Source organism: Hemiscyllium ocellatum, chromosome 18 (genome assembly GCF_020745735.1).
Source record: "Hemiscyllium ocellatum isolate sHemOce1 chromosome 18, sHemOce1.pat.X.cur, whole genome shotgun sequence".
Taxonomy (NCBI): Eukaryota; Metazoa; Chordata; class Chondrichthyes; order Orectolobiformes; family Hemiscylliidae; genus Hemiscyllium; species Hemiscyllium ocellatum.
In genome coordinates, this window is record NC_083418.1 from 59,711,493 (window position 1) to 59,724,347 (window position 12,855).

A 12,855-nucleotide genomic window follows, 5' to 3' on the forward strand; every position below is an offset into this window, starting at 1 on the left:
AAATGCATGATCAAGACAATGATCATTAAGTGCCAAGTGACAAAGCAAGATTTTTGTATTGTATTGCTTCATTTTCATCCAGCACCAATGAGGAAGAATTATTAGAAGTTAATGGAAAAGATCCATGACAGGCAAACAGGTACAAAACTACCAAAAATTAAAATATTGAAGAAACTCAGATCTGATCATATTTATGGAGAGAGAAACAGAGTTAAAATTTTGAATCCATTTTGACTCTTCTTCAGAACTGAGAACTACCAAAACTGTACTGGGCAGAAAGTACAAGTTAGACATAGAAATAAAAATACCTGGATCCTAACATAAGTTTCTAAAATATGCAACTAACCTCCAGAGGATTACATTTAAATTTGAAATATTAATCTTATAAACTGTTTCATCTGTTCATATTACTGAATTTTCTCTGAAAGAAAGTGTTTCCAGTTCATAACACATGGATCTCTTCATCATTCTTGTCGATTGAGTCTTGATGCTCCCTGGTACAGCAAAACCCAAAGTCTCCTTGCATGGATTTATGGGCAGACCAGGCACTTAGGACATTCTGTTGTTCCTATTCTTCGAGCATCTTTAGGTTGAACATGAGGCAGGTCCTTCTTTGCCTTTGACACTTAATTTTCTACAGCAGTACTACTGATGTCGCTGCCTTTTTTTTTATCCCCATGGAATTGGTGCTCTTCCTTCAATTTAGCCTTTAGAAGAAAGTGTAACCACCATTTTGTTTTTGAGCTGGGCCACTGTGTATCACTCAGAGCATCAAAGTCAGTGCCAGAATTCCTAAGCTTTGATAATGGTGTGACATCCAGATCTATCATTGATATAGTTGTCCATGACAGTCCTGATGTTGCAAACCTCATTTTGTGGATGTGGAAGATACCTGTTCATATGATTTTTTAATATGGGCATGACTGTTCATACCAACTTCCACACAGTCCTGACACAGCAAGGTCTTCATTCAATGCTAGGGATACTCAAGATAATTGGAAACCACACAAAAGCACTGATGAGGATGAAAGCTCACTTGTTGTTTCTGCCAGACACCCATCCTAAGTGCCCATTGTTTTACTTGCTTACAATTCAGTAAAAGGTTATGGCTCAACCAGGACAAGTAGTTTTGCAGCTTAGAGTCAGTTGAAAAGTGTCAAGAGAAATGATGGAGAGGCATTCTTAATGAATGTGTGAATGCTGTTGAGGTCATAGAGAAACAGCATTTAGAGAAAGAAGATGACACTGAGGAGAAACCCGATAATGAAGAGAAAATGTTGTTGAAATTACATGGACTACATTTGACAGGTAAGACCAGAACTATCCAAAGGCACAAAACTGTGACTCAACAAAATGATCAAGGGTCAGTGCAGGAGTTAGGAAAAGAGGACTATAGAAGCACAGGTTATGCAACCTTTTAAGCCTGCTGTACCCTTCTAGATCATGGCTGACTATCCACTTCTATGCTATATTCTCCACATTACCTAAATATTCCCTGATATCATTAGTACTTGGCAGGGGGATTATAGAGAAGGCCATCTGATGATGGGAGAGGATCAAGATCAATTTACTTTTGAGGTCTAGTGACAATAATTTTAATGTAAAAAGACACATGGAACTGAGTGAGACACACCACCTAAGCAGGCCGCCATATACTTTGTCACCTACGTTGGGACCTGCTGGAGGCAGGGCCATTCCCATGGGAAGATTACATCCTACTCTGCCCTCACCCCCACCAACTCACTGTTACCTGAGCCAGGGTCTTTTAGGTAGTAGATCAATTAGTTATAAATTACACGCAACTTGAAAAATTACTTGCCAGGCCTGAATGAGGCTCCCTCAATTATCTGTGTTCCAGCTCTCTGTGACAATTCCCCTCCCAGGCCACCTACAGGGAAGATGGCAGAAAACAAAAAGTTTGGGGTCTCAATGATGAAGCACAGACAAGTGCATGGGCGGTCTCTTTTATTGAAATAAGGGAGTTCTGGAGCACCATGCAGTTATGATTGAGATGAGGGTGGAATGGTTTAAAAAAAAAGATGGATTTTATTTTTAAAAAGCCTGGGGGGGTGTCCTTGTTGTCCAATATGATGTTGAAATAACAGATAGTTTTAGCTGAGGGGATCGAAGAAAAGTTATGCTTGCCAATAGCTGAAAATGTGTTGCTGGAAAAGCGCAGCAGGTCAGGTAGCATCCAAGGAGCAGGAGAATCGACGTTTTGGGCATAAGCCCTTATGCCTGAAACGTCGATTCTCCTGCTCCTTGGATGCTGCCTGACCTGCTGCGCTTTTCCAGCAACACATTTTCAGCTCTGATCTCCAGCATCTGCAGTCCTCACTTTCTCCTCATAATTGAAATAGATCTAGCAATGGATGACTAGAACAATCTGCTTCAGGTATGATAAAAATTCTTCCCTTCTTTCTGTGTAGAGTAAATTTGCAGCTAATTGAGATGGAGGCAGAACTAAGGTGACATGATGATTGATTTATTAAGAACAAAAATGCCCTTCGGTAATCATATCTGTGTTACTGTAATGAAACTTTGGCATGGAGTTCTTTGACACCGTAAATAGCTATAAGAAGAACCACAGAGATTTCTTTAATATTATTATAATTTTACATTATATTTAAACAATTTTGCAATTAATTGAACTGCTAACTAACAGAATAATAAAATCTACATACAAATGTTATATTATTTTAATTCCTGTTACCTCCTTTTTCCAGCGAGCTGCAGACTTTTCATTTTCCCTCTCAAGAATCTGAAATCTATCTTCATTTCCTTTTGCCTTCTGACGGAGTAGCTCATTATCCCTTTCCAGAATCTGCCATAAAATTAATTGCCCCAGAAAATTAATATGACATTCTTAGCCTTCTATGATCTCTTTCTAATACACTGTTCTTATGTTGCTTCTAAGATTCGTGCTCCAATAAAGATAAGGGTTTGCCATGTCATCAATGAATTTCACACTGAATTTAAGAAATGTACATCTGACTCGGCTCATAGAAACCTGGAGGAGTACATGGAGGGGGGAAAAAGATGGCCTTTTCATAAAACCGAGGCATTAATAGATATAATAAGCACATTTGCCATAACTTGCTGTTTCAGTGAACAACTTCTAATCTGCTAGGCTAAGCAATATAAGACACTGAGCTGAGTGATACAAGATAAACTTTGGACTAATCTAATGTACCATGAGCAAAAAATTAAAAGTTGACTGAATGCTGCTTATCTTTCAAGTAAAAATTATAAATAATGCAAAAGCACTGCAATTTTTAAGTGGTTTATCTGCATTTAAGCAATGAGTTAGAAGGTAAACCTGTACATTTGTTATTTTTACAATAAATTCAGATATATTTTTGCCATTGAAGTTAACAATTTATATTGTTTGATTAAATACATTAACAAGTATAAAAAGTCCTTTTCAATCTATTTAACATATCCATTAAAATTGCAACTTTTTTTTACTCATACATTGCATGTCAGATCCTGGCCTCTGAGCTGAATGTTGGGTAAAGCAGGTCTCAGTAAGAATGTAGATTATAAACAGCTGAGGCCTCCACACGGAACATTGTGGCAATCCACTAGTTACCACCTGCAAACTTGAAAATGCCTACTTAGCTCTACTCGCTGTCTCCTGTCCCTTAATATCTACATTTGAAAAATATTAGTAGAAGGTGTCAATGTGCCATTCTTACAGCATTTTTTCAATTCCATCCAAATATCCACAGTCAACAATCATTTATTTCTGATTTGTCCACTTTAGACTTTGCTCCAAGGTGAATGATCTTTCATTCTTTAATTTACTTAGAGACAAGTTGACCCTTGGAAATGTTTATTCTCTGTCAAAGCTATTTTACCTAATTTTAATTTTAGCCTTAATATTTTTCTTCTTTTACATATCAACTTTACAAGAACCTTAGCTTTATTCCAATCTTTTGTTGCTACTTTTGTCTTTTTTTGGGGAGATGTGATATTGGGAGAGGGCCATGATAGGTTAATTACAGGTTATGCTTTATATTTTTGTCCTACACGCTTGCAATTTATTTTCAAAATCTTTCATAATTAAATTTCATAATTGTTACTTAATCGTTTATATACTCGAGGAATAAGGAAAGACAGTAGATTACTGCCTGAATGACACAGTCATGAAATTCCTGGGCATTCACTCCACAAACACAAGCTTGGCAGAGACCATCCCTTGCTTGCTCTAGCTCTAACTTTAACTAAATTCATAGACCAGGAATCCAACTGGATTGGATGATCTTGTCATCTTGCAAGACCCTGAAGAAACCCATCACACTTGTTCCCTTTGAAGTGGACATCCGAAAAAAGTAACTGATTCCCTTTTTGATTACTGAAAGTTTGGAATTTTTTTAACATATCACATAGAAGTCGTGTCACTTTTCAGTCATTGACATCTGTAGAGAGCATTAGAGATTAGTACTTCAAAAGGAAACCTCAAACACTCCAAGGTTAGAAGGAGCAAGGGAAGAGGATTTATTCCACAACAAGGCCAACCCACTAGAATTTGAAGTCCCAGATTGAATGCAATTGGGAGTCTGGCATAACAGTATGCCAGAAATTTTCACATTTCTCACTCTATCAAAATGCACACTTCAGGTGTCTAAAGCACTCACTGGTGCTTTAAATGAATAGTCCTTGTATATCTAGGCAGAATAATCAAGTTCTTTTTCCTGTGTTGGGGGAATCCAAAATTTAGGTCATAGGTTTAAGGTGAGAGAGGAAAGATTTCAAAGGGATCTGAAGAGCAATGCTTTCACACAGAAGGTGGTGGGTGTATGGAATGAGCTGCCGGAGGAATTTGTGGAGGCTGGTACAATTACAATATTAAAAATGCATCTGGATGGGTATGTAAATAGGAAGGGTTTAGAGGGGTATCGGCCAAATGCTGGCAAATGGGATTAGATTTATTTAGGATATCTGGTCGGCATAGACGAGTTGGAACGAAGGGTGTGTTTCCATGTAGTACATGTTTACGACTATGATTCTCTATTGTGAAAAAGAGGTGGAAGATGAGGACTCGGGACCCTTCAACCCCATGGCATCAATGTGGACTTCACCAGTTTCCTCATTTCCCCTCCCCCACCTTACCCCAGTTCTAACCTTCCAGCTCAGCAACATCCTCATGACCTGTCCCACCTGTCAATCTTCCTTCCCACCTATCCGCTCCACCCTCCTCTCTGACCTATCACCTTCATCTCCACCTCGATCCACCTATTGCACTCTCATCTACCTTCTCCCCAGCCCCACCCCCTTCCCACTTAGCTCTCCACCCCCCAGGATGCCAGCTTCATTCCTGATGAAGGGCGTTTGTCGATTTTTTCCTGCTTCTCGGATGCTGTCTGACCTGCTGTTCTTTTTCAGCACCCCACTAATCCATCTGCCCCTTGTCAGCCCATAGGTCCATCTGGTTGAGGTTCTGTTGTACTCTGAGGTAACGTTCTTCACTGTCCACTACACCTCCAATTTTGGTGTAATCTGATCATACCTCCTATGTTGACATCCAAATCATTTATATATATGACGAATAACAGTGGACCCAGCACTGAACATTGTGGCACACGGCTGGTCACGGGCCTCCATTCTGAAAGCAACCATCCACTACAACCCTCTGTCTTCTACCTTTGAGCCAGTTCTGTATCCAAATGGCTTTTTCTTCCTGTATTTCATGTGATCTAACCTTGCTAACTAGTCTATCATGAGGAACCTTGTTGAATGCCTTACTTAAGTCAATATAGACCACATGCACCATTCTGCCCTCATCAATTCTCTTCGTTACTTCTTCAAAAAACTCAATCAAGTTACTGATATATGATTTCCCACGCACAAAGCTATGTTGACTATCCCCAATCAAATACATGTAAATGCTGTCCCTCAGGATTCCATCCAACAACTTGCCCACCATTGATGCCCACCACTGGTCGACATCTCCCCGGCTTCTCTTTACCAGCTTTCTTAAATAGTGGCACCATGTTAGCCAACCTCCGGTCTTCCCATATCTCACCTGTGGTTATCGACGATACAAATATGTCTGCAGCCCTAGCTTCCCACAGAGTTTTAGGGTACAAATGATCAGGCGAAAGTGAGGACTGCAGATGCTGGATATGAGAGTCGAGAGTGTGGTGCTGGAAAAGCACAGCAGGTCAGGCAGCATCTGAGGAGCAGCAGACATTTCAGGCAAAAGCCCTTCATATTCACCTTTATGCATCCAGTACCTCTTCATGTATAATACTGACATTTTTCAAAATGTTGCTATTTATATCCCCACGTTCTCCATCTTCCATATCCTTCTCCATAGTAAACACTGTTGAAGGATAATTGTATCACAAAAATATCCTCTAAAGAACACTCCTCCAATGGATGCTTAAAAGACTAAAGTCAACTCAGCTTGGCATCACTTCTTGATGGTATCACCAAATTCAGTTGTTTCTCTTTAACCTCCCTAGTACTGATCGTGAGTGTCTTGGTAATGGTAATGAAAGAGGTTGTTGGAAGCATCATCCTGTTAATAGGAACATTTGCTCCTACAGATTTGTTCAGGTTCTTCTGATGAAATCTGCAGTCCAAAGAACACCTTGCAGTCCAAAGATTCAGTCAGCAACATGTCACCTCTCAAATGCACTCATCTATCACTTAGAACCTTGTTAACAAACTTGCAAAGGGTGGCAAGTGATATCCTCGTTCCTTATTGCTCTTGGGGTTAAGCTACAAAGATCATCAAAAAATCCAGGGTAACAAAGATGAATACTTATTAGAAGCATATGGAGTCAATAATATCTCCTAAGCAATGACAACCTCTTCTCCTAAACATTCATGATTTAATTACCAACAAGAGGACGGAACTTTGCTAACCATCAGTGCCAAGGATATATTTGATAAGGTAATCAGAGGCTCTGGAACCTAGTTATCATAGAAGGGGGTCATGTGGTGAGAGATGAAGGAGGAGAAGGTTTGACAGCAAAGTCAGGAGTTGGTTATAAGCATCCACTCCCAATCCCTCCCATTATCAGTGTCATATTCTTGTGTTGACTTCTTTAGTGTAGAATTATAACTCACATTTTGGATTGCTAAGTATTGTAGTTTCAATTTATTTGAAATTTCAAGCAGATTTAAGTAACAGACAAGTAACTGATAAGTTGCCCTGCAACTACAGAATATGCACAACTTCTATGTTAAGCATGCGAATCCTCATGGCTGTTGTTATGGGGTGCCATCTTGGTCCTTGGACTCGTTAACATACTCTACTCATACAGCAATAACACTGCAGTTGGGTCATTCAATCAGGCATTTTGTACAATGAAACCTTGCCCCACAATGACAGGGTCTGCTTTCAGGGTCTCCGAAATGTGAATCCCCTGCCCACAGCAAAATACGAGCAATTAGGACATCAACTGCCCACTTGCCTCACTAGACAGCAGGACAGAATAGCTGCCCACAGACTCTACTGAAACAGACTTAAGCAGGGTAGTTGGTAAAAAGGACTCAGATTCCCTATCTGCCACACTCTTATCTGATTAAATGACCCTTGCTGCTAAACTCACCACAAGAGTGAGCATTAAATTGGTGCCACCAAAACCACCAACCACCCTGAAAAGAAAATTGCCATTACAATTTTATCACAGCATCGCACACTCAACCAGTGAACTTTGCTGCAATGTCTCTTTTAAAAAAGGACAGATATGCTTAAGCATCGAATGTCTTAAGTGTTGTTGAGCTACACTTGTTGAATTTGGATTCTGAAAGAATCAATATTGAGCAGTGCCGTAAGTATTATGACATCATAAGCACTTGTGGGCAGAACAGTTTTGGATCTCACAAGGAGTAAAATTTCTGAAGAGGTGCCATATCAGACTCAAAATTTTGACTTTATTTCTTTCTTTCCACAGATGCTGCTGGACCTGCTAGTTTTTCCAGAGTTTGTGGAGAGAAAGCAGAGTTAACGTTTTGGGTCCAGCGATCCTTCTTCAGAACAATACTGAGGAAAGGACACTGGACATGAAACATTAACTCTGCTTTCTTTCCACAGATGATGCCAGACCTGCTGAATTTTTTCAGCAATTTTTGTTTTTGTTTTTGATTTCCAACATTCGCAGTTTTTTGGGTATTTTTCTCCAGAGTTTTCTGTTTTTATTTGCATCATGCAATAAATTATCTCTTGCGCAAAACAAGAAATTTTTCCAGTTAGATTGCAAGTGGTTTTCCTCCACCACACTAAACAGATCTCCTAGATCCCAAAACAGAAAGAAATACTTATTTTGTCTCTAGAATTCAGTTCTTTGTCCACATTTACAACAAGGCAATAATGATCCAGACCAGACTGGTGCTCGTGGAACCTAAATTGAGTGTCAGTGCACCAGTTTTTGCTACAATTGAGATCACTGCCAATAACTCATTCCATCACTTTGGGGCTCTGTCAAGTAATTAGATGATGGCTGATTTGTCTCTTTACTCCATCTACCTGCCTTAATTCTATAATTGCTAATAACTTCTTTAACGAAAAATCTAACAATCATAGTTTTGATATTTTTCAATAGCCTTCTGGGGGAGTTTATGCCAACTTTACAATACTCTTTATATAGACTGTTTTCTGACATCATCCCCAAAAAACCTAGCTCAAATTTGAAGGTTATGTTACCTTAGCTGGAGTTTCTTTCCGTCTACTCTAATCAACACTTTAATGATTTAAATACTTCAATTAGATCATCACTTAATCTTCTACATTCTACATTCAAGCGAACATATGCCTAATCATAATTTAACTTTTTCATCCTAGAGTCAGACAGCATGGAAACAGAAACTTCGGTCCAACTAGTCGACACCGACCACGTTCCCAAACTAAGCTAGTCACACTTGCCTGCATTTGCCCATATCCCTCGAAACCCTTCCTATACATGCATTTATCCAAATGAGTTTTAAATGTTGTAACTGTACCTGCATCTGTAGGTACATCAGGAATAAAAGAATGACTAGAGTAAGATTAGGGCCAATCAAGCATAGTAATGAGAAGTTATGTGTGAAGTCAGAGGAGATACGGGAAATGCTAAATGAATACTTTTAATCAGTATTCACACCAGAAAAAGACAGTGTGGTTGGGGAAAATACGGAGATACAGGCTACTAGACTAGATGGGATTGAGATGCAAAAGGACGAGGTGTTAGCAATTCTGGATTCTCTGGGAAGCCAGGAAGGAGATTGCCAAGCCTTTAGCTTTGATCTGTATCACATCATTGTCTACAGGAATAGCACCAGAAGATTGGAGGATAGCAAATGTTGTTCTCTTGTTCAAGACGGGGAGTAGAGACAACCCTGGAAATTATAGGCCTGTGAGCTTTGTTTCAGTTGTGAGTAAAGTGTTGGAAAGGGTTATAAGAGATGGGATTTATAATCATCTGGAAAGGAATAAGTTGATTAGGGATAGTCAACATGGTTTTGCGAAGGGAAGGTCGTGCCTCACAAACCTTATTGAGTTCTTTGAGATGACCAAACAGGTGGATGGTAAAGCGGGTGATGTGGTGTATATGGAATTCTGCAAGGCATTTGATAAGGTTCCCCACAGTGGGCTATTGCACAAAATACAGAGGCATAGGATTAAGGGTGATTTAGCGGTTTGAATCAGAAATTGGCTAGCTGCAAGAAGGCAGAGAGTGATAGTTGATGGAAAATGTTCATCCTGGAGTTCAGTTACTAGTGGGGTATCACAAGGATCTGTTTTGGGTCCAGTTGTTTGTCATTTTTATAAATGACCTGTTGAGGGCATAGAAGGATGGGTCAATAAATTTGCAGATGACACTACGGTCAATAGAGGTGTAGATAGTGACGAAGGATGTTGTAGGTTAGAGAGAGAGATAGATAAGCTGCAGAGCTGGGCTGAGAGGTGGCAAATGGAGTTTAATGAGGAAAAGTGTGAGGTGATTCACTTTGGAAGGAGTAACAGGAATGCAGAGTACTGGGTTAATGGTAAGATTCTTGGTGGTGTAGATGAGCAGAGAGATCTCAGTGTCCAGGTACATAGATCCTTGAAAATTGCCACCCAGGTTGATAGGGTTATTAAGAAAGCATATGGTGTGTTAGCTTTTATTGGTAGAGGGATTGAGTTTTGGAACCATGAGATCATGCTGCCACTGTACAAAGCTCTGGTGCTGCCACATTTGGAGTATTGCATACAGTTCTGGTCACCGCATCATAGAAAGGATGTGGAAGCTTTGAAAAAGGTTCAGAGGAGTTTTACTAGGATATCGCCTGCTATGGAGGGAAGGTCTTACAAGGAAAGGCTGAGGGGCTTGAGGCTATTTCCATTAGAGAGAAGAAGGTTGAGAGGTGGCTTAATTGAGATATATACGTTAATTAGAGGGTTAGATAGGGTGGGCAGTGAGAGCCTTTTTCCTTGAATGGTGATGGCTAGCACAAGGGGACATAACTTTAAATTAACGGGTGATAGATAAAGGATAGATATCAGAGGTAGTTTCTTCACTCATAGAGTAGAACGCACTGCCTGCAACAGTATTAGACTCCCCAACTTTAAGGGCATTTAAATGGGCATTGGATATGCATGTGGACAAGGATGGAATAGTATAGGATAGCTGGGCTTCAGATTGGTTCCACAGGTTGGTGCAACATCGAGAGCCAAAGGGACTGTACTGTGCTGTAATGTTCTATGTTCTATTCACCACTTCCTCTGGTAGTTCATTCCACACACAAACCACTTTTTGTGTAAAAACGTTGCTCCTCAGTTCCATTTTAAAACTTTCTCCTCTCCACCTTAAAAATATGTTCCGTAAATTTAGAAGTTCATCATCATAGAGAACATACCCATGCCACTTTCTTTGTTACTTTATAAACCTTTACAAGGGCACCCTTCAATCGCCTAGGATCCAGCGAAAGAGGTTCTAGCCTATCCACCCTAATTTTGAACTTAAACCCTCCATTCCGGGCAACATCCTGGTGAATCTTTTCTGAAACCTCTCCAATTTAATAATATCCTTCCTATAACAGGGCAACTAGAACTGCACGCAGTACTCCAGAAGTGGCCTAATTCACATCCAGTACAACCTCAACATGACGTCCCAACTCCTATACTCAAAGGTCTGAACAATGAAGGCAAGCATGCTAAACATCTTCTCAACCAGTCTGCCTACCTGTGATACTAATTTCAAAAAATTATGTACCTTTTGATAAAACCGTGGCACATCCCATCATATGTTTAAATATCCTTCCCTGGTGAATGGTCACAACCTGAAATATTCATTGGAATTTGCATTTCTGAGGTTGTTTTCAGGTGGGTTTGAAAAGCAGGAGAGACTTCCCCTCAAGGTTGGGGCAGGTTTACCCATTCAATTACATTGTTTTAAGCCTGTTGCATATTCATGCATGGTTAAAAACTCCATTTAGTAGCAGGCAAGCAGAATATTCTAATCCTGTAACCCAGAACTCACATCATGACTCCCACCACACCCTTGAGATGTCTGGCATTGGGCAGAAGGAAGAATATTCTGTTGCAGGGTGGCCATGAGTGCAGGCTGTCCTCTTCCATGAATTAATAATAGGAGGTCATCACAAGTGACAAAGGCTACATGAGCGGAGATGAGATTTGCAGTCAGCACTTATGGCAATCAGACATATGACGATCCAGTGTTGCAAGCAGGTGAATGATCTTTTGTACACTGTCAGGTTAAGTGCCACTGTCTATTCAATGTCTCATGTCCCTATCAACGTGACTTAGCATAGTAAGCTTGCCACTACTATGGTCCATTAAAATGGTGTGAGGAAGGAGTGATGATGTCATTTGGTTGGCAGACACAGATGACCCCTCAAGCCAGTGGTGTATCAAGGACAGAGAAGCAAGGGGTGGGACACAGTGGGAATATCATCTTGAAGACTAACAGGAACAATGAATGCTTAGGGAGAAGGTGAAAAGGCAAATAAGACAACCAAAGAGGAACAATAAAAAAAATTGCAGCTAACATAAAGGGAAATCCCAAATCCTTCTATTGGCATAGAAACAGTAAGAAAGTGGCTAAAGGAAGACAAGGGCCAGACACCAAAAAAGGGATGCACATGTGGAGGTAGGAGCCATAGCTGGAGTTTTAAATAAATGTTTTGCATGTCTTTGCAAAAGAAGAGGATACTGTCCAGGCTATGGTGACAGAAGAGGAAACACTTTTCACCATAAAATTAAGGAGGAAGACGTTTTGGATAGGTTATTGGCATAGATTGAGAGTTGACGAGGCACTGGACCAAATGACATGAATCCATTTTGAAGGAATTGAGGGTAGAAATTGCAGGTACATTGGCCATAATCGTTCAGTCTTCCCTGGACCCGGGGGAGGTGGAGAGAGCAGTTAATAAAGCATAAGTGTTCTCAGCTTTATTATCCGGGCCGGAGAGTGGAAGAGCAAGGAGGTGATGTTAAACTTATACAAGATACCTGTAGACCTTAGCTGGAGTATTGCTTACAGTTGGGAGTGTCACATGACATGAAGAATGTGAATTCATTGGAGAAAGCACAGAAACGATTTACAAGAACGGTTCCAGGAATGAGAAAGTTTAGTTATGAGAACAGATTGAAGTTGGAACTGTTCTTCTTGCAGAGGCGGTGGCTGACAGGAGATTTGATACACGTTTTCAAAATCGTAAGTAAACTGAACAGAATAGATAGGAAAAAGCTGTTCTTGCTTGTAAAAGAAAAAGAACTATACGGCATAAATTAAAGTGATGTGGAAACGATGTAAGGGCAAGGTAAGAAAAATCATTTTCACGAAACAACGAGTGCTTCAGGAATAGACTGCACTGCCCGGAAGTGGTGTGGAGACAGGTTCAAATGATATATTCAAG

General features: G+C 40.1%; 1 protein-coding gene across 1 annotated transcript in view; it reads right to left on the minus strand.

The window, feature by feature from the left end:
* LOC132824314 (coiled-coil domain-containing protein 73-like) overlaps window positions 1-12,855 on the minus strand; it is a 128,741-nt gene that overhangs the window by 32,833 nt on the left and 83,053 nt on the right. Inside the window, exon 14 of the mRNA XM_060838660.1 lies at window positions 2,714-2,824. Within this exon, the coding sequence (XP_060694643.1) occupies window positions 2,714-2,824 (111 nt within the window). The remainder of the gene's footprint in view (window positions 1-2,713; window positions 2,825-12,855) is intronic.